We start from the raw sequence: 27,521 nt of genomic DNA, 5'->3' as shown, positions 1-27,521 counted from the left end.
GCTTTTGAAGATAAGGGCGATGCAGCTGATACTGAAATAGGACTGCAAGAAGAAGATTCTCTCATCCAAGATGAGATCTATAGATCCCGTTTGGCCAGCATCAAACGTGTAAGATAACTGCATCAGTTATTTCTGTTATCATTCTGCTACAATTAATGATTGCACAGATGTTTGATAAGCAAGTAAATACACTATTATTGAGCTTGGATTTTTCTGTAGGAGGAGGAAGTTATTATGCGTGAGAGGGATCGCTATGAACTGGAGAAGGGAAGGCTCATCCGTGAAATGAAACGTATAAGAGATGAGGATGGTTCCCGTTTTAATAATTTTCAGATTCTTAACCATAGATATGCCCTTTTAAACCTTCTTGGAAAAGGAGGATTTAGCGAAGTTTATAAGGTCAGAACATTGGTGAAGTATATTATGTTATTTGATAAATTTAGATATCTTACACCACTATTTTCACCAAGCCTTCTGGTTGCTAAAACAAAAGTCTAGATCATTTCTTTGCCTATAATGGCAATCGTAAAGATATATCTTTTTGCAGTGATTTGAAGTAAGAAATTTCCAGCAGGCTTATGACTTGGTTGAGCATAGATACGTTGCATGTAAGCTTCATGGTTTAAATGCCCAGTGGAGTGAAGAGAAGAAGCAAAGTTACATACGACATGCAATTCGGGAGTACAATATTCACAAGACCTTGGTGCATCACCACATTGTTCGGCTTTGGGATATCTTTGAGATTGATCAAAATACATTCTGCACTGTCTTAGAGTACTGTAGTGGTATGTGTATTTCCACATTTATAGTCTGATGGTCCTAGGCTTGGGCCTGAACTACAGAATCTGTCCCTCTTATTTTTTCTTCTCTTCTTATTTTTTATTTTGTTTTCTCAGGGAAAGATCTTGATGCTGTTCTTAAAGCAACGCCTGTATTGCCTGAGAGGGAAGCTAGGATTGTTATTGTACAGATATTCCAAGGCCTTGTATACTTGAACAAAAGAACTCAGAAAATTATTCATTATGATTTGAAGCCTGGAAATGTTCTAATTGATGAGTTTGGTGTTGCAAAAGTGACTGATTTTGGTCTTAGCAAGATAGTGGAAGATGATGTTGGATCCCAGGGTATGGAACTTACATCCCAGGGAGCTGGTACATATTGGTGAGTGATGCAGATGAGCATCTTTTCTTGCTTTCGATATTTGAAATTACTTCTGCAGATTGTATGCTACAAATTTATCTGCTTCTGCTTTCTTCACTTCAAGTGTATTTATAACATTTTGTTAGCTAGGTTTATGAATCTTCTACTTTCCAATGACTATAAGTCTATAACTTATAAATTTTTCTGCTTTTGGATCACTTTGTTTACTTCAAGTTTATTGATAAATGTTTTTTTACACTTCTATTTTCCAACTGTAGCTGAGCCATTTGAAATGTGAGTTACATGTTAATGCCACTTCTTGTAACTGGAACATCTTTTCCAGTATTTGTGAATCACAAATGTCTGTTGTTAACAATGCTGATTTGTAGGGAAGGGTTTGAACAGAAACTTGTTTATGTGATTTTAGGCTTTGTTCTTTGTTGTGAAGTGGTCTACCTCTTTCCTCTTCTCGTTGACATTTTCCTCACTTATTTTGATGAGAACCATCATGCTTATTCTTCTTGTTTCTTGCAGGTACTTGCCTCCTGAATGCTTTGAGCTTAGCAAGACACCGCTCATATCATCAAAGGTGACAGATATTCTGAACTGCATATTTCCTTATGCTTATGCTTAGCGACTCTAATACCAACAAAGGCTCTTTACTGATTGGATTGACCAGTTGGTCTTAATAAGTGCTTTTGCTTGACAAAATTGCTTTTCCTGTGTGAACTGTTTTTCCTTCACCTTGTTCTTATTCATTTGGTCACTCTTTTCTGACATGCTTTTGGAAAGCAGGTTGATGTTTGGTCAGCTGGTATTCTATTTTACCAAATGCTTTTTGGCAGACGTCCTTTCGGGCATGACCAGACACAAGAACGAATACTGCGTGAAGACACAATAATCAAAGCACGCAAGGTTGAATTCCCTTCTAGACCTGCTGTGTCAAATGAGGCAAAGGTGAGTTAGGCCAATGGATAAAAGTCTGTTTAAGCTGTAATCTTAGTGCAGGGGAAGAAAAGAAAATCATGCTCTAGTATACTGAAAAGAAGAATCATGTAGTCTTGGATCATGCTTTAGGTTACCTTTTAGTTTAGCTTTTTTTCCATATAAAATAGCAGAATGCTACACTATTGAATTTCAGGGAAGACTTCCCATCACAGATCATTGACTTGCTGGATGTCCTCCATTTCATTTTCCTTGCTTCGGCAGAGGACAAGTTTCAGGAAGAAAATAAAAGTTACATGAACTTGAAGTATTTACTTGACCCAAAAAGTAACATGGAATTTTCATCTTTGCACCATGGTTTGAAATTGTGTTTGGGGGGGGGGGGGGGGGGGGGGGGGGGGGGGGGGGGTTGTATGAGAGGCACTTTAAAAATCAATGCGTTAAGCAAATAGCTTTCAGTTTCTTGCTTTTTGTTGATTGGAGCTTTCTTGGTTCTCATTTTATTGTTCTGCTTCAACTACTAGAAATTTTTTGTTAATATGGAGAGAGGGATGGTTTGAATTTAACTACCCTGATTTTATCATGTCAATGAGAATGTGGAGAAATTATGAGTAGCATAACGGTGGGTTTTTGCATACATTGTCCCGCAGGAATTAATTCGCCGCTGTCTAACATATAACCAAGCGGAGAGACCAGATGTTTTAACAATTGCTCAAGATCCATATCTCACATACACGAAGAAGTAAAAGTTTGTAGAACTAGACAGGTAAGACTTTGTTTAACATTGACGAATGGAGAAATTCCCCGGCAATATATATGGAATTTTGTATAGTTTGTAAAGGTTACTGGAATTGTAGGTAGGGGGCCCTATCCCCTGCTCCAGAAGTGATGGTATCCGGGGTTAGATGTGTTGACCCTGTGATTGGGTTAGGCCAATCACAGCCACAGGGTTGCCTTTTTTATTCCTTGTGTGTTTTTTTTTTTTTTTTTTTCCTTTGATTTGCTTAGCTTTTATTTATTTTCTTTTTTCGTTTTGCCAAAAAGAAAGGGAAAAGAACAAACACAAAAGAATAGCAAGTGTGGGTTTACTTGGGTGGATTTTTTTTTTACACCGTTACTAAGACGAGGGATAAATTACAGTTATTAACTCAGTTATGTGAGCTCAGTGCTTATGAAAATGTTGTGGGGATTAAAAGTTATTTATTTTTTTCATTCGTTTGCACACAAGGAAACATATTAGAAAAACATGAAATAAAAACTATATTACAGTAAATTATATGGCTGGCCTGAGGCAGAGTAGTAACTGTTTCACACTTAACATTTGACTTATCTTTAGAGCATCATTACCTTTGGTTTAGCTAAATCATTAGGTAAAGTTAGGCTAGAGCCTAGAACGCCACTTTTCGCTTTTGGTTATCCATTCAAATGTTGAATTCAATGTTGGATTAACCATCTTACTCTATATAATAATTTTTTTTTCTACATTTTAATTGCATATTTTTTTTTTTGTTTTGTTAAATATTTTTTTTTTTATCTTCATTTCATAATTTCCAACAACATATACATAAAAATTTATAACTCTGTCCAGCAACCTAAATTAACTTCATTCTCAAACGCAAAGTATAAAATTAGTTTCATGCTTATTATATCCAGCAATTTTGAAATCAAATATAGAAAACTCTAGAAATTGTGATTAAATGTGGTGAAAATTTTACCGTTTGGCTAGCGATAGAAATTAGCATAAAAAATTTAGATGACCAAGTTATTGTTTGCTTACATATATAACTACGCTAAAAACTTGGATGACTTAATTTCATGTTTGAGTTTAGAGGAAAAAGTGATTTTAATAGCCTAATAGCTCTTTCAAAGAAAAAAAAAAAAAAAGTTGTATTTTTGGTGAATTTATAAAAAGCTGGAAATTCACTTTTTAGAAAAACATCAAATTGAAGCTTTTGTTAAAAAAAAAAAAATGTTCTAAAGATAATGCCACATTTAAAAAAAAAAAAAAAAAAAACCACCAATAACTTTAAAAGCATTTTAAGTGCATGTTTATATAAACAACTGTTTTCATGGTGGAACTTTTTAGTGAAGGTTGGATCTCACCTGACTAAAGAATGGCCTATTAAGAAAATGGGCCAAGGTTCTTTGTGGGCCTTCAAATCAAAATCTCTGCACAAACAATTATATCGATTATGAAGTTGAGAATATACTCAATACATCAGCAGAAGAGGCTAGCGACCAGCCCCATCAACAGCCACAAGGCTTATAAGTTGGAACACCCTTCTCGTGAGCTTGGGAACCCACGGGCAGCTCATGCTCTCAGAACTTTGATCCAAATAGAAACTCCTGACATCTTATTCATCATGGAAACAAAGATGAATATGAACCGGATAGAATGGGTGAAACTCAAATGTGAATTTTATGGGATGAAGTGGCTATGAAGCAAAAGAAGTGGAGGCTTATAAACCTATTTGTGTTTGGAGTTTATTAAAGAGTTTAAGAGATGCTATTTATTTTTGGTGATTTCAATGAAATTGTCTTGCATAATGAGAAATCTGGTGGAAGGGACAAACATGATAATTTGATAAATGATTTTAGGGACGGTATTGGTTACTGTCATTTTATAGATCTTGGATTCTCTGGTTTCCCATTTACTTGGTGTAACTAACGAGAGGAGCCTCATACCATCTTAGAAAGACTTGATCGTTATATGGCTACTGTAGAATGGACTTTACTCTTTCCAAATGCATATGTTAGACACTATCCTTTCTTTCATTCTGATTATATGCTAATAACTCTTTGATTTGAATGGGTGGAGAAATGAAGGAAGAACAAAGCCAAAAATCTTTAGATTTGAAGCCATGTGGGCAAGGTCAGTGGAATGTGAGGATGCAGTGAATAAAAGTTGGTCATGTTGTGATTGATGGTGATGGTGGTAACAAAGTTGATGAATTCTCTCTTAACAGTGCATATAGAAGAGTAGTAGTGAGTTTGTGTACTTAAAGCAGTGGCGAATGCTCAAACATACGAGATTGCAGAAAGCCCTAGAAGAAACTTGGAAATTGCATGTTTCAAATAAAATAAAAACTTTGTTTGGCAGGTATATAATGATATCCTTCCTACAAAGAATTTACTAGTTCATAGAAAAGTATTACATGGTGATGTTTGTAGCTTTTTGTAAGGAGAGTGAGTATCATTTTCATGCTATTACTGACTGTATTGAGATCAAAGCAGTGTGGCATACTTACTTCCGAAACATGATTCCAGAAAGACATGCATGCTGGACAGCTTTGGAAGTTTTGTTTTGATACTAAAGCAAAATTATTCCATTTTAGATTTGGGAGAATTCTTTGCAATAGCATGAAGCTTGTGGTATAGGAGAAATGTTTTTGTCCATCAAGATAAAATTGTGAATGCTTTGAAGTCTGTTGATGGAGCTCTCAGTCTTGGTCATGATGGATTTTGCTATACATCAGTCACTATTCACCCCCACTCCACACCTGACAGTTTTTTTTTTCATAAGATGTGGAGTAGTGAATAGTGGTTGATGAGAAAAATTATTCTAAAATGAATGTGGATGGTGCTATCTTTAGAGACCAAAAAAAATATGGTGTTGGTGCTATTCTCCGAGATGATCAAGGACAAGTGGTAATGACAATTTGCAAATTTGAATATGGGGAGCAAGAAGTAGAAAGCACACAAGCCCAAACAGTTTTGTGAGGACTACGATTCATCTTTCATTTGGGCATCCCTAAGCTTATTATTGAAAGTGATTCAAAAGCTGTTTTGGGTTTCCTTATCTGCTCAAGCTTTCTACTAGAACTTGAAAACTTATTGCAACACATTAACCCCTACATTAGGAAGCTCCCCCTCCTCTCGAGTGTTGCATTGCACAAGTAGAGGTTACCAATTTGAGCTCCATTCAATCCAAGATTCATGATGAGATAGTGGATGTTGAGTTATTAAATTGGAAGAGGAGGAAGGCTTAAACAAATGAAAAAAGCTCCCAGCCTGATGGGTTTAAATCCTATTTTCACACTAGCCAATGAAATCGTGAACGTAGGCACTCCAAGAGAAAAAAAACTGCACCCAGCAACACCCGATTCCCAACTCATCTCCCAATCTCTCTCTCTCTCCCTCCCTTCGAAGCTCTCTCCCTCCACCATCTCTGCACTCTCACGCTGTTCTCAGAGAAAAAACCCCTCTCTCCCTCCCTCTGAATCTCTTTCCCTCCCCCATCTCTGCACTCAAGCTTTTATTGAGATGTTTACCTTACAAAGAGAGGAGGCAAATGTGGGCTATGTACCTTTCAAAGAGAGGTGAAAAAATCCAGGTGTCCTTTCATTTGAAGCAATAAAAATAGTTTTTCCAGGTGGAATCCATTTTGCAATCCTTTGTAGGATAAACTGAGGACGTGTATCCCTATCCAGATGGGGATGCAGAGTCCTATCAACTCCATATTTGTCCTTCCTCTTTATTTTGTCTTTGATCTAATATTGAAATGTGATTTTCAGATAACCATCCCGAGACTCTCATAATCCAAACAAAATTCAGTTACTAGTCTCAGATTGATCCTTCTTTAAATATATTTGAGGAAAGCACAGATCATTCTTTAGACTTTTAGGTAGATTGTTTGAGGTTCAGAGGAATTGTTTGAGGTAGACTTTTATGTAACTACATCAGTGGGCTTTCGTCCCTTGGGGCTTCTGTTGGGGAGAGGAAGGGAGTGGGAGAGAACGTTGCAAATGAGTGCTTCCATCAAGGATGAGTGCTTCCGCCAAGTGTAGGAGAGAACGCTACAGATGAACACTGCAGACAGGTTGGTGCAGGTTTGGTGAAATAAGAGAATAGAAGGAAGGAAGGGAGAGAGGGTTATGTGTTGAGAAAGGAAGGGAGATGAGCTGGGGATTGGGTGTTGTCGGGTGCAGTTTCTTTTTTCCTAGAGCGCCTACATGTCATGATTTCATTGGTTGGTGTAAAAATGGATTTTAAACCTATCCGGCTGAGAGCTTTTCTCTAAACAAATAGAAATACTTTTTGGTTATGTTGAAAAAGGAAATTACGATCCTGATAAAGCTTCCCTCGCCACATCTGTAGTACAATACATTTGGACATGGCAAATCAGGTAAAGAATCTGACAAAGCTCCTTTGGCCAGTAAAGTTAGATTGACAAAATTTACTATTGGGAATGTAGAGAATCCCCACAAAATCATATGAAATGAAAATAGATATGTGATTGATTGTTCTTCAAGTTATGCATGATTTTCTATTTAAAATTTGAGAAATGATAGCCTTGCAATCCAAACTACACATTATTTACAATTTATTAATAAAATAAAATTTTTTAAATTTCAAACACATCAAATTAAAATCAAAACTAAAATAAATATTTTAAATAATATTATTTTATTAAAAAGTTGTAGAAGAATTGTAAAGGGATAGCTGAGGAACCAATCCACCCACCTACACAACTTATCTATATAAGAATTATTATAGACATAAAGAGATTATACAAAAGTAAATTTATAAACTGATGTACTTTCATGTGATGCATTAGATCTACTATACATAAAAAATAACTTTACAATTTGACGTGCTGCATCAAGTCATGTCAGTTTGTAAATTTCTTTTTGTGTAATTCATTTGTAACTAAAGTATTTATCTTTCTATATATATATATATTATATAATTGTTATAGTTATAAAGAGATTTTGTAAAAATAAACTCACAAATTAATATTGTTTCATATGAATTGTTAGATTTATTTTATAATAAAATTAACATTATAATTTATTAATGTATTGCACTAAGTTTATAAATATATTTTTGTGATTAAAGTATTATTTTTTTCATCGTATATAAAACAAGAAAAGGAAGAACCAACCCAAAGAACTTCCAGATCGAGAGCCACACAAACAATATCCTTATTTCTAATACAGTACGTACGACAGTTTAGATCAGTACTACTGCATGCTCATGGCATCATCTCTCTCTTCTACTACAAGAATTCCCTGCTGCTGCTCCATCTCTCGTGGCACTACTCCTTCAACCTCAGTACCGTTAATCCGCCTAAGCATTCAGACTCGAATTCCAGCATGTACGGTTACAGTGAAATGTGAATCGAAAGAGACTCCAGGTGAGATAGGGTTACCGGCGGCAAAGAGTTCAAAGCTTGAGATAGGGTCCCCCGTTATTGTCATCGAGTCTCCCACAATGATAAAGACCGCAGCATCAGTTCCATGCCTTAGAGTGAATTCTGGGTTAGTCAAGCCTGGAGATGTGGGAAGGTAATCCATCCTTGATCCATCTTTCTCCATCCCCCCACTGCATATATATGCACTAATTACTGTGGATATTACATATAATTCGTACGTGTTGCAATTGGTGCAGAATTGTGTCGAGAAAGCCCAAGGATGTATGGGCAGTTCGTCTTGCCATTGGTACTTATCTCATAGATGGGAAATATTTCAAGCCTTTGGAGCTTGATGATCAATGATTCGGGAGGCTATATATGGAGCATAAATGGAGGAAGGACTGTACACTATCTTCTTCAAAGCGTTACTACAAAAAAAAAAAAAATTGATTATTTGCGTCCAGTTATTATCGTCGCAAATAATTCATTACAAATAGTCGTTTTTCTACAAAGATTTGAAATTTCTCAAAGATTGCATTTGGAACTACTTTTGTATGTATTGTTTTCTTTGAAGGCAACTTACATAATTTTGTAGTATTAATTTGCGGTCGAGAATTTATGTTAAATAATATTTCAATCCAAACAAATGGCCGAGATCTACTTCTTACTCCACATGAAGCAGAAAAAGTTGTTTTCCAACTACTTCCGGCTGATTTCACATTCCAGCCAACTACCATTAGATTTTGAGCCGAGTGTACTCGACGACCGAACTTCAGTTCAGTAGGCAAAAGTCGTCAACAGTTACATATTCGCCAGAATCGGCACTGCTATCGCAAAATTTGGCCACCTGGCCTAAGAGTAAGGTCTGATTTGCACATGCATGAAAAAAATTTATGTTTCTGTCGCCTTCTTTGAGCCAGTGTTTTTTTGCCCTATGCTTCCATCTCATGTTTTCTTGGTCCAGCAGCAGTACTTCAATCTCCTTCTGCATTCTTCTACTCTCTATCACATGCTCAAGGCCTTCTTTTTCTTGGAGAAGCTTCATTTGCTCAGTTTTTTCTTTAATAGCCTTACCCTTCTCCTTTGTTAAGTTTCTGCTCCAATTGCTCAAGGCACTTCTACACCCAGATAACAGCTTCTGAATCTTTTGCAGAGAGCTCTCTACTATATTACCCTTTCCCTATTCCTCCTCTATAAGTTGCTTATATTAGGCTGCAACCCGAGCAACCCGATTTGTGTTTTGGTCCGACCCGATGCTGGCACAATCAAGTCGACCTTGACCTGACCCAAGATTGGAAGTACAAGGAGGAAATCGCAAAACTGCGAATCAGAACAAAGCAAACCCAAATCAAACCTTGTGCGCATCGTGTAAATATCAACGTAAAAGGTGCGATCCTCACTGTCCTCTGTCACCCTTTTTCACATGGCATCGAAGATAAGATTTTATGCATGTACAGCTCAAGATCTGCTATTTTTCTACCAAATCTGCAATGTGGGAGGAAAGAGTGTGTTCGTGTGTGTGGATGCGCATGTCAGGAAGCATTAGCGCAACTGATATTGTTCATGTATATATATCGCAGAGAGGTTAGGGACATAGTCATAAAGCTTACAGACCCATATATGTGTACAGAAACATAGATTTGCAATTGTGACTGGGTCAGCTTATAGACCCATCGTGGTCATATAAAACTCACAAACCCACGACCCATGAAACTTGTAGATCCATCTTCCACCGATGGGCATTGGCATGAGGACGGAGAAGAAGAGAAGCGAAGGGAGAAAGAAAAGAGGTGGGCTCTACAACAGCCTCCTACGGGGTCCTTCACTCGAACATCAGCTTGGTAAATCATGGTTTTCATGGCCTTGAATTTTTCCTTAAGGCAAAGGTTTTCATGGCAGCTAGGGTTTGAGAAATTGAGATCCTTAAAATGTGCAGTCGGTTTCAGCGGGTTCGACCCGCATGTTACTTCAACCCATTTTTTCGGGTCAGGTGGAGTCGGGTCTCACGGACGGACCGGGTCACAACATTTTCTGCATAGGCCTAGCTTATACCCCTCTTCCAGTTACCAGCTCAACTCTTACTTGAAATTATTTCCAGGAGGAATCCTTCTTTAGTTGCTTTGGAAATTTGAGTAAATTCAAACAAACACACTAAGATGTTTTTATCTAAATAAAGCAAACTAAAAATTACTTGAAACAAAGTGAAGGGAATAAGAATAAATTGACCTTATAAAAAGTTACATGGTCAAAAGCATTCTTTTTCTTTTTCTTTTTTTAATTGGCACCAAGTGTTTGGATTCTTTGGAATAATATCCCAACTAAATTTAGGGTATACATATACTCGATAAGAAGTTTTTTGCAAGTACATATCAAATAATTTAAAAAAAAAATTCTTTAATCTGATGAGTCTTAAAAATTATTTTCATTCTGAAGAGTCCAACAATAGATGTGGAAAGAGCATATCACCAAAATCGAGGGTCTTATCACTTAAGCCAATCCCTAAAATTATTGTCAACAGCATTCAAACCTAAGTTAGGCCTCCTTTCTATGTGTTAGATGGAATCATCCTCATCTTATTGTTTATAATACCATATTTTTATAAGAGCCAAAATCAAGAAAAAGCCATTTGTAATTTGGGGGCCTTTATAAAATATGGAGCGTTAGGATATTTCCAAGTAACCTATCCCTTGGGCTGGCCCTGTCCACAACGCTGACCACGCGCAATGAGCAGAGCAGATATTTGGGCCCATATTAATTTAAAGACAAAATGTTAGTCGACCTGTGATTGGGAATGCCAGTACTATGCATTGAGATCAAACCCAGCACTAATAATCTTCCGGTCTTTCGTTGTGTTAGCGACCGATTGTTAAAGGGTAATTCTATTATCAAGTTGGTGTGGATATTTTGTCCAATTATTAATATTACACGATTTGATTTATAAGATTAATTAATATAAAAAATTGTACAACAGGCCAAAATAAGAGAAAAAGTCATTCACGGCTCACTGAGGTAGTCCAAGACAAGATGAGATGGTCCAAAGCAGTGGTACGGTGCCCATTCATACATTCATAACAATGAATAGAAATTAAATATATGAAATGTAAATAGAGATGGAGACACAGATTTATGTGGTTCATCGTCCACAGGTCGTTTGGAGAGCAAATCTACTACAATATGAACATTTTATAGTCTCTCATGATCTATCATTTCTCTCTGTATAATAGAGGTTGGAGACCTCTTTTCTAGAAAATATAATATCTTGAAACTCTCATTCTGAGGTTGAAGATGATGCTATATATTCTTGTAGATTTTCCACGGCCTCATCTATCATATTCCTTTTATTTTGGCTCTTGGGAGTGATGATGAAGGGCTACTTTTAAGTCTCCTCTTATGAGTTTGACTTGCTTTTTCCCGCCTTTCTTCTTTTTCTTTATTTTTCTCTAATACCTTGCCTTCCCTTTTTTGTTTGTCCCCCATGAATATCTGTCCCTCCACTCTATTTCTATTCCTTTTTTCTGACCTTATCCATTTTCTCTTCTTCCCTTTAGCTTCCTGAGGGTGATTTGGGCTTAGTAGGTCTTGGCCGGGCTTAATGTATTTACCCCCAAACAAGACTCAAATCAGTAATTTTTCTTTATAAATTAAATTTTTTCACATTAAAGATAAGCACAAATCGGCTTATGAATAGAAATTTGAAGTATTAAAACATATATGCGTGAGAAAAATTTACTAATTATTTTTTTCCTTTTACTTTGATTCATTCCATTTCTTCATCAGTGACGATGCAAGTTTCCAATCTTGATATGACAAATTCCTGATCAGCTCAATCTGAGGATGTATAGCATAATGAACTTTATGTTAATGGCATCTGATGGAACTGGAGACCCTAACCTTCCTCACGCTTTCTTGTTTTGGCCATTAATTATTTCCTCAGCCTTCCATTGAGGATATATAGCATAATGAACTTTATGTTAATAGCTAAAGGAATTCCATACTTCCATTGTACCCTAAACTCAATGAAACTTCTAATTATTTCATTGAAAAAAGCAAGTAACATGAATTGGCAAATTGAGGCACCTCAAGGTATTTGCAGAAATGATTGGTATAGAAAAATCACATACAGAAGACGAATTCCTCACAAGTTTTTGTATATATTATTTTAACTCAACTCAACTTAGTTCAATATCTAAACAGAGCCTAATAATGCATACAAAAAGACAAAAATTTTAAACGCATAGGGCCAATAAATTTGCACACCAAGGTTCTACGTAGCTTTGCTTCTCCTTAACTCAAAGGAGGATAATGGTAATCTTGTTACTCTCTTACCATCTTTTCATTATTTTATAATATATTTAATTTTTTTTAAAATTTTTTAAAGTATTATTTTAACATCTTTAATCATTAAGAAAAAATTAAAAATATATATATATAATTTTACTAATAATTATTTCCTTAATTATTAAGAAAAATTAAAAAAGAAAAAAGAAAAGAAGTAGTACCAGTACTGGTCAACCTGAGATGGAAAGTTCAAAGTAGATGCAGCATCAACTATCGGCCATGGAATGCATTGCTTACAAGCGTGTATGTACGTAATTTTCAGGGTGGCTTCCACCCACTTTAGAACTTTAATTTTAACTAAAACACAAATAATCATGTACATTGTTACACCCGTCGAGCGTGTTGGACAATCAAATGACTTAACTCGTGGAGATAGTTAGATGAGGTGAGATGATTTTAGATGAGTTGAACAAAATATTATTTTTTAATATTATTATTTTAAGATTTGAAAAATTAAATTATTTATGATATTTTATATAAGAGTTTAGACAAATTATAATGATGAGATGAGATGAATTGAAAGTGTTTATGTATCCAAACCAAGCCTGAAAGTAAAGTTAACACGAAGGCATTTGAGTTTTTTTTTTCTAAGTATTTTTTTAATTTTCTTAAATAATTATTATCATACACGTTTATCAATCTTACATAATATTAATATATGAGTAGTGTTACTATGCCTTCTCAATTTGTTCACTTGGTGTGCCTCTAGTGCAAATTGCACTTTTCTATATTTTTTTTTTTTACTTTTTATTTCAAACATTTTTTAAACATATTTTTTAAACATATTTAAACATTTTAAAAAAATAAAAATATATATCAATATACTAATAATTTTCAATGTATGAGCGAAAATGAATGGACAAATTGAAAAGGCATAATAGTATTATTCTTAATTATTATACAGAGTGTGTCCGTCTTCCAAGGAGATCATAGGGATAATCACGCCATTTCATCTACACATTCTAATTGATAAAATGGAGCCGGCCATTACCAAGTTTCTTGCTAATTTTGTCTGTTAATTCTTCTAGATTTGTCATACTAAGTATGTGACCCTCCATATATATGTTTATTTAAGCCTTGTTTATGGTGGTAACCCACCACAAGCCCTTATATGTTCATTCACTTGTCACGTGCTCAATGAGTACCTGCTATTTCGGAAATACCTTCCTTTAAAAAACAAAATCATTTTGCATTGGTCTTGATTTATTTATTCAAAATGATGATCACTAAAAAAGATTGACAAAATTTAAATCCACTGCAAATTATTTGAGGATTCAAAAGTTTAAAAGAAAAAAAAAATGAAGCTTCCATAACAGCAAGCATTAAAATAGATTCAGCCACAACTCTAAGTTGGGTGGCCTCAACGCTGTCGTCCGTCTCCTGAATCTCGAGTAAATTGAAGGATCTCGTAATTGACCACAATCACGGACACTAAAGCAAACATACCCCATCTCCGGATTCGTATTCTGGAACCTATACTGGAAACACGCCGGCGCGCAATGGCTTGCCATCATAGACCATCCACTTAACCTGAGCTGTAAAAATAACCCCAAAAAGATATGTTAATTGCAGCAAAAATAAAGCAATTGCAAGGCGATGATTAATTTTTTTATTTGTAAAATGAAATATTTTTTTATTAAAGCATTTTTCTGACATATTTTATTTGTTTCTAAAGAAAAGAATGAGAGAAGTCACCGAATAGTCATCTAAAGCCGAAACAACTCCCCTTGCCGTGTCAAAAATATTTTCTCCTTCGCTGTCTAAAGTATCTTCTACACGTAAAATGATATCTAATTGTCTACTTTGCTGTCGCAACAACTTGGTTCCATGAAAAACAGCCCAAACGTAACCGATATTGCTCTTGGGCCCTATATTGACAGATGGCATTTGCCTTATAAAAGTAGCTATAGGTAAGGCATTCCAAACTACTCAGGTCTGGTAACTTCTCAAGGCTTGAACACCAATGAATTGTCAATTGTTTTTAATTGTTTGAGACTTCCGATGGATGGGTGGACCTCACACAAGCTCCTACAACCTGTCAGGTCTATTCTCTCAAGATTTGGGGCTCCAGTCAAATCTGGTATTTCAATCAAGTTCTTTGAATCTCTCAGATCTAATTCCTTCAAATTGTCTAAATCCTGTTATAAACAAGTAGTTAATTGGATCAAAATATAAATATATTAACTTGTTTGGAAAATTAACGGGGAATTATTAAGATGAATATGTATTTATTTATACGAGTGAGAAACTTACCATCGACCCCTGCCATAGTTGTTTCATAAGGCTGCCACGCATCCTTAGTACAGTAAGATGTTTTGGTTGGAAACTGCTCGGAAAGGATTTCAAATGATAGTTAGACCACTCTAGGTATTGCAACTCATTGGTTGGCATGTATTTTAAGGGTTTTCCACGCCATTTTAAAGTTTGAGAATGATGAAATTTAAAAAATTTTAATTTTCTCATCTTTGACAATGCTTTGGCGTTGAGTCTCCGATCTTTCGTTTCAGGACAAGAATCCACGACTATGGCTTTAGTTGCATCAGTTCCCTGGTAACCAAGAAACAACAGATTAGCAAGAATTAGGATGAAAATATACCTTTTCATATTAATATTTACACTAATCAACTTACAGTATCATTCTTCAGTACGTGATAGAGATCCTCCACACGAAACAGTCTACTACGTCGTCCAGGTTCTTCAGGGCATTCACGGCGAACTATGTCCCTGCCCAGTTCTTTTAGCAAATCATGCATGAACAACTTTCCATATGAGATGGTGAGGAGGGACTTGTCTACGAGTACGTCAATGTTGATGCCGGGATAGTAACCAAAACTTTCTAATGTCTGCAAAAATATGTTATCTAGACTCATGTCTCCTTGGAACAAACACGCCATGTCCAAAAACAACTCTTTCTGCAAATCCTCCAGCCCCTCAAAACTTATTTGAAGTATATTCATAATTTCTTTATTAGGAATTGCTTCTAGTTGATCCCTAGCACTTCTCCAGGCAACTATCGTTCTCCCAAATAAGAAGGAACCCAAAACTTTAAGAGCTAAAGGAAGGCCTTGAGCATAATTCACAAAATCCATAGATAGATCCTTGTAATTCTCTGTAGGATGGGTTTTCTTGAAGGCCGACAAACTAAAGAGTTGCAGTGCTTCATCTTGTTGAAGCTGCTCAACCTTAAAGATATCATTCACTCCATGTGTTTTCAACAGATGACTATCTCTGGATGTTATAATCACCCTACTCCCTGGACCAAACCATTTCCGATCCCCTGCTAATGCCGTCAGTTGCTCGTTACTATCCACATCATCAAGGACAATAAAAACCCTTTTATTACTCAGCATCTTCTTTCTCATCCAATCTCCCTGGTTTTGATCTCATACATGTATTTCTTCTTGCATGATCATAGAAAGAAGTTGTTTTTGTAAAGAAGCTAGACCACGAGCTTTAGACTCTTCTCTAATACAAGAAATAAAGATGCTTCCTTCAAATCGACAATAAGAATTTGAAACTCTATCATAAACTATTTCGGCCAGCGTTGTCTTACCAACGCCACCCATCCCATGAATTCCTATGAAGAGAACATCATCCGATTCCACATCCAATAACTCCATCATTTTGTCTACTTGGGAGTGTATTGCAACAAGTTTATCGTAATCATGACGTGAGAATCTAGAATTCAACTCATGAGATATACGTCTACTGATATCTTGTATAATTGTTGATTCGTACCTATAAATTGATAGAACAATTAATATTGACGATCGAGACCTGAATCGACACGAACAAAAAAAAACGCTAGCTTTAGTTGATAATTAGCATTGTTTATTAGAGGAAGCGGAACACTTTAATTCGTACTTCAATATTTTCCCTCTTGCAACACTCGAGCTGTCAGACCAGATCACAATTTAAACATTTTAAAAATTATAAATGTCATAATTTAGGTAGATATAGATACTGTTGGGGAAATCAACACAGCAGAAGGGATAAAAGCGGTAATAAAAGAGTACATTCTACGCACTCAGTGACACCAAGAATTTAACGTGGTTCGGCAACTGCCTACATCCACAGAAAAGAGTTTCACTATTAAATAGTGGTACACAAGAAGATATTACAGAGGAGGAGGATCACACTTCACTCAACTCAACTCTCTTCTTTTCTCTCAGAACTCTCTAGGCTCTCTCTCTTTTCTCTTCTCTTCCTTGGGTGTATCTGAAGCTCTCGCATGGAGCTTCAATTTATAGACGCCTTGCCTCACGTATGAATGCATTTATTTGCATTCGATGGGTAGCTGTTGGGCGCTGGGCGCTGAGCACTGAAGGTTGAGCAAGCAGTCAACAATGACTGCTTGCTTGTCTCTGCAGTCAACAATGGGCAGGGATTTCAACAATTCTCCCCCTCCATGCCCATTTACTTATCTGCTACCCATTCCAGCTATGTCTCTGCATAGCTCAAGCTTCTCACTTGTAACCACCTTCATCAGCATGTCTACTGGATTCTCTTTCGTATGGATCTCAAGCTTCAAAAGCTGTTGTTCCATCGCTTCGCGTATCCAATGATAGCGGATATCAATATGCTTGGTGCGGGAGTGGTACATTGAATTCTTGCTCAAATCTAGAGCACTTTGACTATCACAATGTACCGTGTAGTCTTCTTGACTAATCCATAGTTCTTGGAGAAAACGCTTCATCCACAACATTTTTTTCCCAGCTTCTGCTGCGGCAATGTACTCTACCTCAGTTGTAGATAAAGCAACACACTTCTACAATTTGGATTGCCAAAAGACAACTCCTTCTGCTAAGTGAAGAGAAATCCCGAAGTAGATTTCCTGCTATCCAGATCTCCTATCATATCTGAATCTGTATAGCCTTCCAAAACTAGTTTAGCTCCCCCAAAACACAAGCACATCTTCGATGTACCTTTTAGGTACCTGAGAATCCACTTGACTGCTTCCCAATGATCCTTTCCTGGATTTAAAGGGAATCTGCTCACCATGCCTATAGCATGAGCAATATCTGGTCTGGTACAAACCATTGCATACATTAGGCTTCCTACTATTGCAGAGTAGGGGGACTACTTCCATTTCTTTAATCTCTTTTTTTGAAGAAGGACATGAGCTCTTGCTCAACTTGAAGTGATTAGCAAGTGGAGTATTGACTGGCTTAGCATCTCCCATGTTGAAACGTCTGATGACCCGTTCAACATATTTTTGTTGTGATAGCCACACCCTTTTAACTTTCCTATCACGAACAATCTTCATGCCCAAAAGTTGCTGTGCTTGGCCTAAGTCCTTCATGTCAAAGGACTTGGATAGTTCCTTCTTTAGTTTGTTAATCTTGGACCTATCCTCACCAACGATTAACATATCATCAACATAAAGAAGGAGTATGACAAACTTGTTATCCTGGAACCTTCGAACATAGACACACTAATCTGCAACAAGTCTCTTGTAACCATGACTCATCATGAATGAGTTGAACTTCTTGTACCATTGCCTCGGCGCTTGCTTGAGGCCATAGAGACTCTTCTTTAGCTTGCAGACTAAGTGATCTTTCCCTGGAGTTTCAAACCCTTCTGGTTGCTCCATATAGATTTCCTCCTCCAAATCTCCATGGAGAAAGGCTGTCTTCATATCCATCTGTTCGAGTTCCAAATTCAAGCTGGCTACCAATCCGAGTATGACTCGGATTGACATCATTTTCACCATCGGGGAAAATATCTAGTCAAAGTCGATTCCCTTCTTCTGTTGGAATCCTTTGACAACCAATCTGGCCTTGTGCTTTATCAGCTTTCCTTGGCCATCTTTCTTCAGCTTGAACACCCATTTGCTCTTTAGGGCTTTCTTTCCTTCAGGAAGTTTCACCAACTCATATGTCTGATTTTTCTGCAAAGAACTCATCTCTTCTTGTATTGCCTGCACCCATAGGCTTCTATCGGCATGAGTTTGAACTTCATGGAAACTCTCCGACTCCCCCTCATCAGTAAGCAGAATATAGTCTGATTCCGAATATCTCATTGACGGAATCAGTAGGCGGCCTCTTGCCGATCTTCTTGGTTGAGTTTCATCAACCAAAGGAGGTTCATCACCATCTAACCCTTGTGGTGGTATACCAGCTGCTGGTGGAGAGGGTTCTTGCTCCCCCTGCTCTACACCCTAAGCTTCTTCTACTTCTGGATCTCGATCCTGCATATCCTCATTATCTGTAGCGAACTGTAATGGTGCAGGATGTGTATAGGAACTAAGCTCTACTGACATCAAGGAAGCTTCAGTTCCTATATGCTGGTTTTCATGGAACACAACGTCCCTACTTCTGACAATTCTCTTTGTCACTAAATTCTATAATTTGTATCCGAATTCTTCATCTCCATATCCAACAAAGATACATGGAGTTGACTTGACATCGAGCTTCTGTCTCAGCTCCTTGGATACGTGTGCAAAGGCTTTGCACCCAAACACTCTCAGGTGAGAGTAAGAGACATCTTTTCCAGACCAAACCTTCTCAGGAACTTCAAATTCCAGTTGTGCGGAAGGTGATCTGTTGATCAGGTAAAAGGCAGCACGAACAGCTTCACCCCAGAATGGCTTTGGTAACTTAGCCATACTGAGCATGCATCTTGTTCTTTCAATGATGGTCCGATTCATTCTTTCGGCTACACCATTGTGCTGAAGGGTATATGGGACCGTCTTCTCATGTCGAATACCGCGCTCAACGCAGTATGCAGCGAACCTTTTGGAAACATATTCTCCTCCATTGTCCGTTCGCAGGCACTTCAACTTCTTTCCCGTCTCTCTTTCCACTAGGGTGTGGAAATTCTTGAAGTGCTCGAAGACCTGATCCTTTGACTTCAAAACATATACCCAGACCTTTCGTGAAGCATCATCAATGAATGTCACGAAATATCTGTTACCTCCCAATGACTCTTCTTCCATGGGATCACATACATCAGAGTGTACCAGACTCAACAACTCTGATCTTCTCTTCGTAGAGGAATTCAACGAGACTCTACATTGTTTGCCAAACAAACAGTACTCACCAGAGCGTAACGCTGTTCACAAGCGTATCCAACCCTTTCTCACCCATGTGTCCGAGTCTCTTGTGCCACAGATTCGGTGATGCCTCGTCTTTCGCTGCATTGAGGCTATCAAAACCAATCTTCACATGGATTTTATACAACGTACCGCAAATATGTCATCGGGCGACAACCATGACACATTGTAACAGCTTCCAAGTGCCATTGCTAAAGTAGCTATCATAGCCCTGTTGATCAAGGGTTGTTCCCGAAATTAGGTTGAGCCGAAGGTCAGGAATGTGTCGAACATCTTTCAACACCATGGTACAACCAATGTTGATTTTTATCTGCACTTCGCCAACTCCCACGATCTTTGAGGAACTGGCGTTCCCATCCTTACCGTACCAAAGTCTCTTGCTTTGTACGTAGTGAAAAATTCACTATGGGAAGTGGCATGGTATGATGCTGCTGTGTTTACCACCCACTCAACATCATGGCTTGCAACGTGCAGACACATCTCGTCACTGGTGGAGAGTATTGCCACATCTCCCGAAAGAGTGACAAGGGTTTCACCATCTTCTTTCTTCAACTTACTGCTTTGACCTTACTCCCTTAAAAACTTGCGGCAGTTTTTCCTTATGTGGCCTTCTTTGCCACAATGGTAACATTTCATGTTACCCGTCTGCTGGTTCCTGCTACTGCTGGACCTTCCACGTGATTGAGACTTCCCTCTGTTTCTGCCTCCACTTCTCCCTCTATCATCACCTCGAGGCCTTTCTCTACTCTCGGTGACAAGGACATGAGTTTGATTCATGCTTGTCTCTTTTCATCTGGCCTCCTCATTAAACAGGACATCCTTAACCATCGTCATGGTAAGTTTGCCATCTAGAGTAGAGTTACTGAGGGAGACCACCAGCGTCTCCCAACTATCTGGTAACGAACTGAGAAGTAGCAGGGCTTGTTCTTCATCGGCAAGATTCAGGTTGACGGATCCGAGCTGGTTAACTAGGTTTTGAAACTCGCTAGTGTGCTCGGCAACAGAGGTGTCGCTCTTTAACTTCAAGTTAACAAGCCCTCTCATCAAGAGGGTCTTGTTTCGAGCAGTCTTAGCTTGATACATATCCTCCAACTTTTTTCAGAGGCTATATGCATCTGTCTCCTGAGCCACGTGGTGAAAAACACTATGGTCAATCCATTGTCCGATCTGACCGATAGTCTTCTTGTGCATCTTTCTCCACATTTGATCCATAACTTCATCTGGCTTCTTCCCTTCATCTTCCAAAGGGTCAGATAGATCTTTACAGTTCAATAGATCCTCCATCCGAGGCCTCCAAAGACTGTAGTTTGAGGCAGTCAGCTTTATCATGGTGCCTGATGCTGAATCCTCCATGGATTTAGACTGATTCTAAATACAAAATGCAAGTACAGGATCTTTGAAGTGGAATATCGCAAAACGGACAGCACCATTGTGTTCAGAACGTTTGATTTTGTTGGAAACGAGTCTTGTTTCGTCAAAATCGGACTCAGATAGCACAAGGAATGAGCAAAAGAACCAAAACAGGAACACTATCGCGCGTGCAGCATGTGGCGCGACTAACAGCGCATAGGCGCGTGTTCTTCACGCACCAGAACCTCACTGGAGCGCGTGGAACGCATAGGCGCGTGTATCTAACGTGCCTTCTAGATTCAAGTGCGCGTGGACTTCACGCGCAAGACTCTCTCAGGAGTGCGTGTGGCGCGTGCCAAGAGTGGGTATCACGCGCTCGTGCCTCTCCTGGGCGCGTGCGGCGCGTGTCGAGAGTGGGCTCACTCTCCGATATTCAGATGGCGCATGGGGGAGAGTGCGGCATCCCTCCGGCCTCTGGTTTTCATCGATTTTCTTGTCTCGATGAGACGAACATAGTGGTATGCTCAAATTTGAAAACTGAGCTACACACTAAAAATGAGTTTTCTGTAAAAAAAACTCTTCCCAACAATCGCTCTAATACCACTTGTTGGGGAAATCAACACAGCAGAAGGGATAAAAGCGGTAATAAAAGAGTACACTCTACGCACTCAGTGACACCAAGAATTTAACGTGGTTCGGCAACTGCCTACATCCACAGAAAAGAGCTTCACTATTAAATAGTGGTACACAAGAAAATATTATAGAGGAGGAGGATCACACTCCACTCAACTCAACTCTATTCTTTTCTCTCAGAGCTCTCCAGACTCTCTCTCTTTTCTCTTCTCTTCCTTGGGTGTATCTGAAGCTCTCGCATGGAGCTTCAATTTATAGACGTCTCGCCTCACGTATGAATGCATTTATTTGCATTCGATGGGTAGCTGTGGGGCGCTAGGCGCTGAAGGTTGAGCAAGCAGTCAACAATGATTGCTTGCTTGTCTCTGCAGTCAACAATGGGCAGGGATTTCAACAGATACATGTTAATTGCTTGCTATATATCTGTCACTGGAAGAAGAAAAGAGGAAGTGTTACCTGTCATGTATGTGCTCTCCTTTAATATTGCCCACTTTACTGAAAGCTTTTTTCCAAATTTCAATCTCTTTGATGTCTACCATGGGATCTTTTTCATGTGCGGCGAAAGCTTTTGCAAAAGTCCCTCTTTGATTTCTGACGTCTGAAGGATCCACATAGTAGAAAATAAGAATAATTGTGATCAGCTTCGTCTTTTTCTCCCATTCAACAATCTTGGCAAGTTCCCTGAGGCACCATTTGGAAGAAGCATAATTTGCCGAAAGAATGACGATGACGTATTGTGATTTTTGAATTGCTTTCAGAAGCGCTTCAAAAATGTATTCTCCTTGCTTGAGTGTTTCGTCATCCCTAAAGACGAGAATGCCTTTCTGTTTTAAAGCATCATGTAGATGACCCGTAAAACCCTTGCGAGTGTCTTTGCCATAGAAATTAAGGAAAACTTCATGTTTCCAATGAGGCGAAGAAGAATGATCTCTTTTCCTTTTCTTACTAACTTCAGAAGTAGATGAAGAGGGTCTTTGAAAGGCCATGAATGCAATACTAGAGATTTAGAAGCTTAATTGTGGAAGGGAATATTGGTAATTTGCAGGCTTAGACAACGAGGTAATCTTTATGTATATATAATAGAAGCTAGCCATGGAGTACTAGTAGTACTGGTCGACCTGATATGGAAAGTTCCAGGTAGACAACATCAACTTCCGGTTTATTTTTTAGCTGTTGACTGACTGACTTATGGTAACCCATCACACGCCCTTATGGCATCCTAAGGTTCTGCACAACTTCTCTCATCTTGTACTTTTTTTTTTCTTTTAGCTGTTGACTGACTGACTTGATTTTTTTTTTTTCGTTTCTAATTTTTCTGACAACCAAATTAGTGTTGTAGAGCCGTTGACTGACTTGGTTACCTTTTCTAAAGGAAGATCGAAGAAATTCATTTGATATAGTGAATATTGCAGAGAATAAAGAAGATGAAGTACTCAAATTTCAGATATAAATTAAGAGGCAAAAATTTGTCACAAATTTAATTAAGAATACCAAAAACTTTGCCGCGTAAAGCAAGAGTTCTATCATTGCTTGCTTAAAATTAGCGATAGGAATTGAAACATCATGCATTGGACATAGCAACCGGTCTACTCAAAAGTCGACGTTGGCCAGCTTTCTCCTTTCGTAGTCATCAACATATATTAATAATGCACGCAAAAAAAAAAAAAAAAAAAATTCAAACGCGTAGGCCAGGCCAATGAATTTGCACACCAAGGTTCTGCATAGCTTCGCTTCTCCTTGACTCGAAAGGAGGATAATGATATACTTTTTTATTATTTTTTTATTATTTTATAGTGTATTTAAAATTTTTATTTTATTTTAAATATTTTTTTAACATCGTTAATCATAAAGAAAAAATTAAAATAATATATAATCTAATAGTCATTTCTTTAACTATAAAATAAATAAAATTAAAATTAAGATAAAAGTAGCACTAGTACTGATCAACCTGAGTGGAAAGTTCAAAGGAGATGCAACATCAACTATCGAGTATGGAATGCATTGCTTACAAGCGCGTATGTACGTAATTTTCAGGGTGGCTTCCACCCACTTTAGAACTTTTTAACTAAAACACAAATAATCATGTACACTGTTAGACCCGTCGAGCGTGTTGGACAACCAAATGACTTAACTCGTTTGGATAGTGAGATGAGATGAAATGATATAAGATGATATAATTTTATATGAGTTAAATAAAATATTATTTTTTAAGATTATTATTGTTTTAAGATTTGAAAAAATTAAATTGGTTATGATATTTTATATGTGAGTTTAGACAAATTATAATGATGAGATGAGATGATATGAATTGAGAGTGTTTCTGTATCCAAACCAAGCCTTAAAGTTAACACGAAGTCATTTAAGTGTTTTTTTTTCTAAGTATTTTTTTTTAATTTTCTTAAATAATTATTATCATACATGTTTATCAATCTCACATAATATTAATATATGAGTCTCCTCAATTTGTCTACTTGGTGTGCCCTTAGTGCAAATTGTACTTTTTTTTTCAAACAATTTTTAAACAAGTTTAAACATTTTTAAAAAAATAAAAGAAAATACCAATATACTAATAGTACTCACTTCAAAAAAAAAAATCAATGTACAAGCGGTTAAAATGAAGGGACAAATTGAGGAGGTATAATAAATGATGGCTTCCAAACTATTACTCCCAAGTGCAGAAGTGGACTAGTTGTAATACGAGGCAACACCCAAGGTCATCTCCACAAGGACAAGGATTTCCAACCAATTGATTGTATGAAATTGCGAGAATTCAGATTTGAAAAGAATTTGGATGATTTATCAAGTGGGAAAGAGTTTTGTACGAAAATAAGAAAATAAACCAAGAAATGTTATATTCACAAAGAATGATTTGTTGCCATTAATACGTATGGTTGATTTTTAAAGTGCCTTGGTTCTGAAATATTTGGAAAGGAAATGGACTAAACTAGAGTAATTCAAATCTCAAGAAAATAAACTAATCGACTTATGACAAACAACTGAAATTTTAACTTCACCTTATTGTAAACAGAGAATTAAATGGACACTAAAATAATTACAGATTTTGTAGAAACAATTTGACAAACAACTGGGTTGCGATTTTAGAACTTCTTTTCACTCCACATATCACCAAGATTTCTGGGTACTACTATTCTTTTATTAATCCAATCAATGTATTAACAAAATAAAATTTGAAGAACATAAACTCAGAGATCATGTACCAAGGCTTTAAAAGAATTTATCACTAATCATCAACCAACTTTTACTTTATCACTTGGCTGAGAGACATCTCGATTAATTCAAGACTCTGTTGTGCCTAGTGTCAACATCAGAACAGGAATAAGAACGAGAGAATCCAACAGAACCCATTCGCAGAAACATGATTTCAAATATAGTGAAGTATATAAATCGAGATCTATAGAAATCCAACCAACATAAGGAGCAAAGGAAAGTTTTACCGCAACCTAGGCTACAGATTTAGCCTAAGTTTACCATCATCAACATCAAATCTCAACAAAACCAAAAATTCTAGAAACTTTCGAAAACTTCTGGAATATAAAATCAAGGAAAGAAATTGTATGCTAACTTACGATCTCTCTTTAGCATTTCTCCTCCTCTTTATACCCATTTCCAGTTCCTATTTCTCTCTCTGTGCCACTGATTCTCCCTTCTCAGTACTCCCGTAACCATTTTCTTTTTTCCTTTCTCTCTCTCTTCTCTTATGCTTTTCGTAACCTTCTATCAAGAATCTTCTCTTCTTCTCATGTTAGCAGACGTGGGCCTCAATCTTCTATTGCTATGTTATGAATCATGTAAGCCTTATTGCAGACGTGGGCCTCAACCTACAATATACACATGAGAATTAAGCCCGTGTAAGTCTAAGTTTAAGTAAAACTGAGCCCAAGCCTATTTTTACTGTGTAATCAGTCTTTACATGTCAACAACCCAATTGTTATGCATTGTTTATTAAATACTCTTTTTGCAAATAAAACTTATTTAATCAAGTGTAATAAGAGTACTTAACACAGCATTATTTCCTTTTTATCACACCCCCCAACTGACTTTTGCTAGTCTCTAGCAAATAAAGTGAATGAAATCATACAAAAGGGAAGTTACCGACTATAAATTCAATAAATCTAAAAATCACATGCCATGAAATAAACTTGTTGAGTTTAAGAACACTAGAGATAGATTAATCTGAATTTTTGTATCTACTAAAAGATTTATACACCATTTAGTTAATCAACCAAGGAAATTTAATGTAACAAAGTTTGTTTTCCTTCAATTGCATGGGAATAAGGATAGAATTCCAAGATCGACTGCCAAGAGGCATTAGTAGTTTCAATCACAGCAGCTAATATCAGATAACCACATGGTTTTACTCTAATTCAAAACCATTATAGTGACGGCTTTCACGCTATTACACTTTAAAAGGCACCTACTCTTTTTTTTATTGAGGACCCCAGTAATAGGCACCATTTTCCAATATACTAATGTAAACCATGTATGAAAACCTTCTTATTTCACTTCTTTTCTTTTCTCTCTCTCTTTTTTTTTTTTTTTTTTATTTGATTCCTGGCTTATCCATTTTCTCATTTAATACACTTCAAATTTCTTCCTAAGCCATTAGGATAAGTTCATTAGAGTCCCAATTAACCAAAGTGTAAGTCAGCAAATAGTGACCCAATGTAGTCTTTCTAAGCATTCTGGGCATGTGTTGTGTGTTTTAGCAAAACTTTTGACATATTTCCCTTGGTTTAACAACTAAATAAAATGGATAAGTTCCTATTTTGACCTATACACAGATTTGCACTACATTCCACAGGTTCCATGACCTCAACAAATCATTTTTCAATTCACATTCCAGCATATAAAATTCAAGAATATAGATTTTAATATGCTTTGAACTCATTACTAGAACTCCCCCAAGGTGGACCAACATATGTCTAAGGCATGCAAACAAAAAAATAAATTCTCTTCCACCCCCAACTAGATTGTAGTATTGTCCTCAATGATGCAAGAGAAATGAAAGATTTTATACAAAAATAGCAGCTAAGGGGTGAAACAGCTAAAAGAAGAACCAAGTAGTTGAAGAAAAATTGAAGAAAAGAGGAAAAGAAAGTGCCTTGGCAGCTTTGAAAGGAATGCAGCCAAAATAAAAATAAAGACTGAAGAACAAAAGAAAACAATGAAAAGAAATGGACAGATCAAGAAACCATTAATTAGGATCAAGCAAATGTAGAGTAGATTCCTCAGGTGCAAAGTTAGAAATAAAAGGCTTGAGCCTTTGAGCATTAACCTTAAAAATGTTACCATTGAGAGGATTCATTATCTCTATAGCACCATGAAAAAAATAAGTTTGTGCCACATAAGGCCCACTCCACCAAGACCTTAACTTACCAAGGAACAAGTGTAACCGAGAATTGTACAATAACATTTGTTGATCAGATTCAAAAGTCTTACGTTAGATGTGTTTGTCATGGAAATTTTTCATTCTTTCTTTGGACAACTTAGAGTTGTTGTAGGCATCCATCATCAACTCATCCAACTCAGACAGCTGCAATTTTCTCACACAACCAACTTCATCAATGTTAAAATTACATTGCTTAATGGCCCAATATACTCTATGTTCCAGCTCTACAGGCAAATGGCAAGTCTTACCATACACTAGTCTATATGGAGACATGTCCAAAATGGTTTTAAAAGCTGTTCTATAAGCCTCGAAGACATCAAACAATTTCAAAGACCAATCCTTCCTGTTTGGTCTAACTGTTTTTTCAATAATGTTTTTGATTTCCCTATTAGCTAGTTTAGCTTGGTCATTGGTTTGAGGATAATAAGGAGTGAGTACTTTATGATGGATGCCATATTTTTTCATTAAGGTAGAAAAATGCTTATTAAAAAACTGGGTACCATTATCACTGATAAATG

At 37.0% G+C, this 27,521-nt stretch overlaps 4 protein-coding genes across 4 annotated transcripts in view; 2 read left to right on the top strand and 2 right to left on the bottom strand.

The window, feature by feature from the left end:
• LOC121238867 (serine/threonine-protein kinase TOUSLED) overlaps nucleotides 1-3,047 on the top strand; it is a 32,457-nt gene extending 29,410 nt beyond the window's left edge. The window contains exons 10-16 of the mRNA XM_041135932.1: nucleotides 11-108; nucleotides 220-399; nucleotides 575-785; nucleotides 897-1,161; nucleotides 1,675-1,729; nucleotides 1,936-2,097; nucleotides 2,736-3,047. Of these exons, the coding sequence (XP_040991866.1) occupies nucleotides 11-108; nucleotides 220-399; nucleotides 575-785; nucleotides 897-1,161; nucleotides 1,675-1,729; nucleotides 1,936-2,097; nucleotides 2,736-2,831 (1,067 nt within the window). The 3' untranslated portion in view covers nucleotides 2,832-3,047. The remainder of the gene's footprint in view (nucleotides 1-10; nucleotides 109-219; nucleotides 400-574; nucleotides 786-896; nucleotides 1,162-1,674; nucleotides 1,730-1,935; nucleotides 2,098-2,735) is intronic.
• Nucleotides 3,048-7,953: 4,906 nt separating this feature from the next.
• On the top strand, nucleotides 7,954-8,861 carry LOC121238869. The gene is made up of 2 exons (XM_041135933.1): nucleotides 7,954-8,372; nucleotides 8,476-8,861. The coding sequence occupies exons 1-2, from the start codon at nucleotides 8,056-8,058 to the stop codon at nucleotides 8,579-8,581; spliced, it is 423 nt and encodes a 140-aa protein (XP_040991867.1). The 5' UTR covers nucleotides 7,954-8,055; the 3' UTR covers nucleotides 8,582-8,861.
• Nucleotides 8,862-14,029: 5,168 nt separating this feature from the next.
• Nucleotides 14,030-16,002, bottom strand: LOC121238160 (disease resistance protein Roq1-like). The gene is made up of 4 exons (XM_041134999.1): nucleotides 15,187-16,002; nucleotides 14,810-15,103; nucleotides 14,592-14,694; nucleotides 14,030-14,091 (listed from the first exon to the last, which is right to left on the bottom strand). Exons 1-4 carry the CDS (start codon nucleotides 15,916-15,918, stop codon nucleotides 14,030-14,032), a joined length of 1,191 nt encoding a protein of 396 aa, XP_040990933.1. The 5' UTR covers nucleotides 15,919-16,002.
• On the bottom strand, nucleotides 15,940-22,734 carry LOC121238159 (TMV resistance protein N-like). The gene is made up of 2 exons (XM_041134998.1): nucleotides 22,050-22,734; nucleotides 15,940-16,294 (listed from the first exon to the last, which is right to left on the bottom strand). Exons 1-2 carry the CDS (start codon nucleotides 22,577-22,579, stop codon nucleotides 15,940-15,942), a joined length of 885 nt encoding a protein of 294 aa, XP_040990932.1. The 5' UTR covers nucleotides 22,580-22,734.
• Nucleotides 22,735-27,521: the final 4,787 nt, after the last annotated feature.

Source organism: Juglans microcarpa x Juglans regia, chromosome 7D (genome assembly GCF_004785595.1).
Source record: "Juglans microcarpa x Juglans regia isolate MS1-56 chromosome 7D, Jm3101_v1.0, whole genome shotgun sequence".
Taxonomy (NCBI): Eukaryota; Viridiplantae; Streptophyta; class Magnoliopsida; order Fagales; family Juglandaceae; genus Juglans; species Juglans microcarpa x Juglans regia.
The sequence above is the reverse complement of the archived record's forward strand: the minus strand, read 5'-3'. Positions and strand labels throughout refer to the sequence as shown.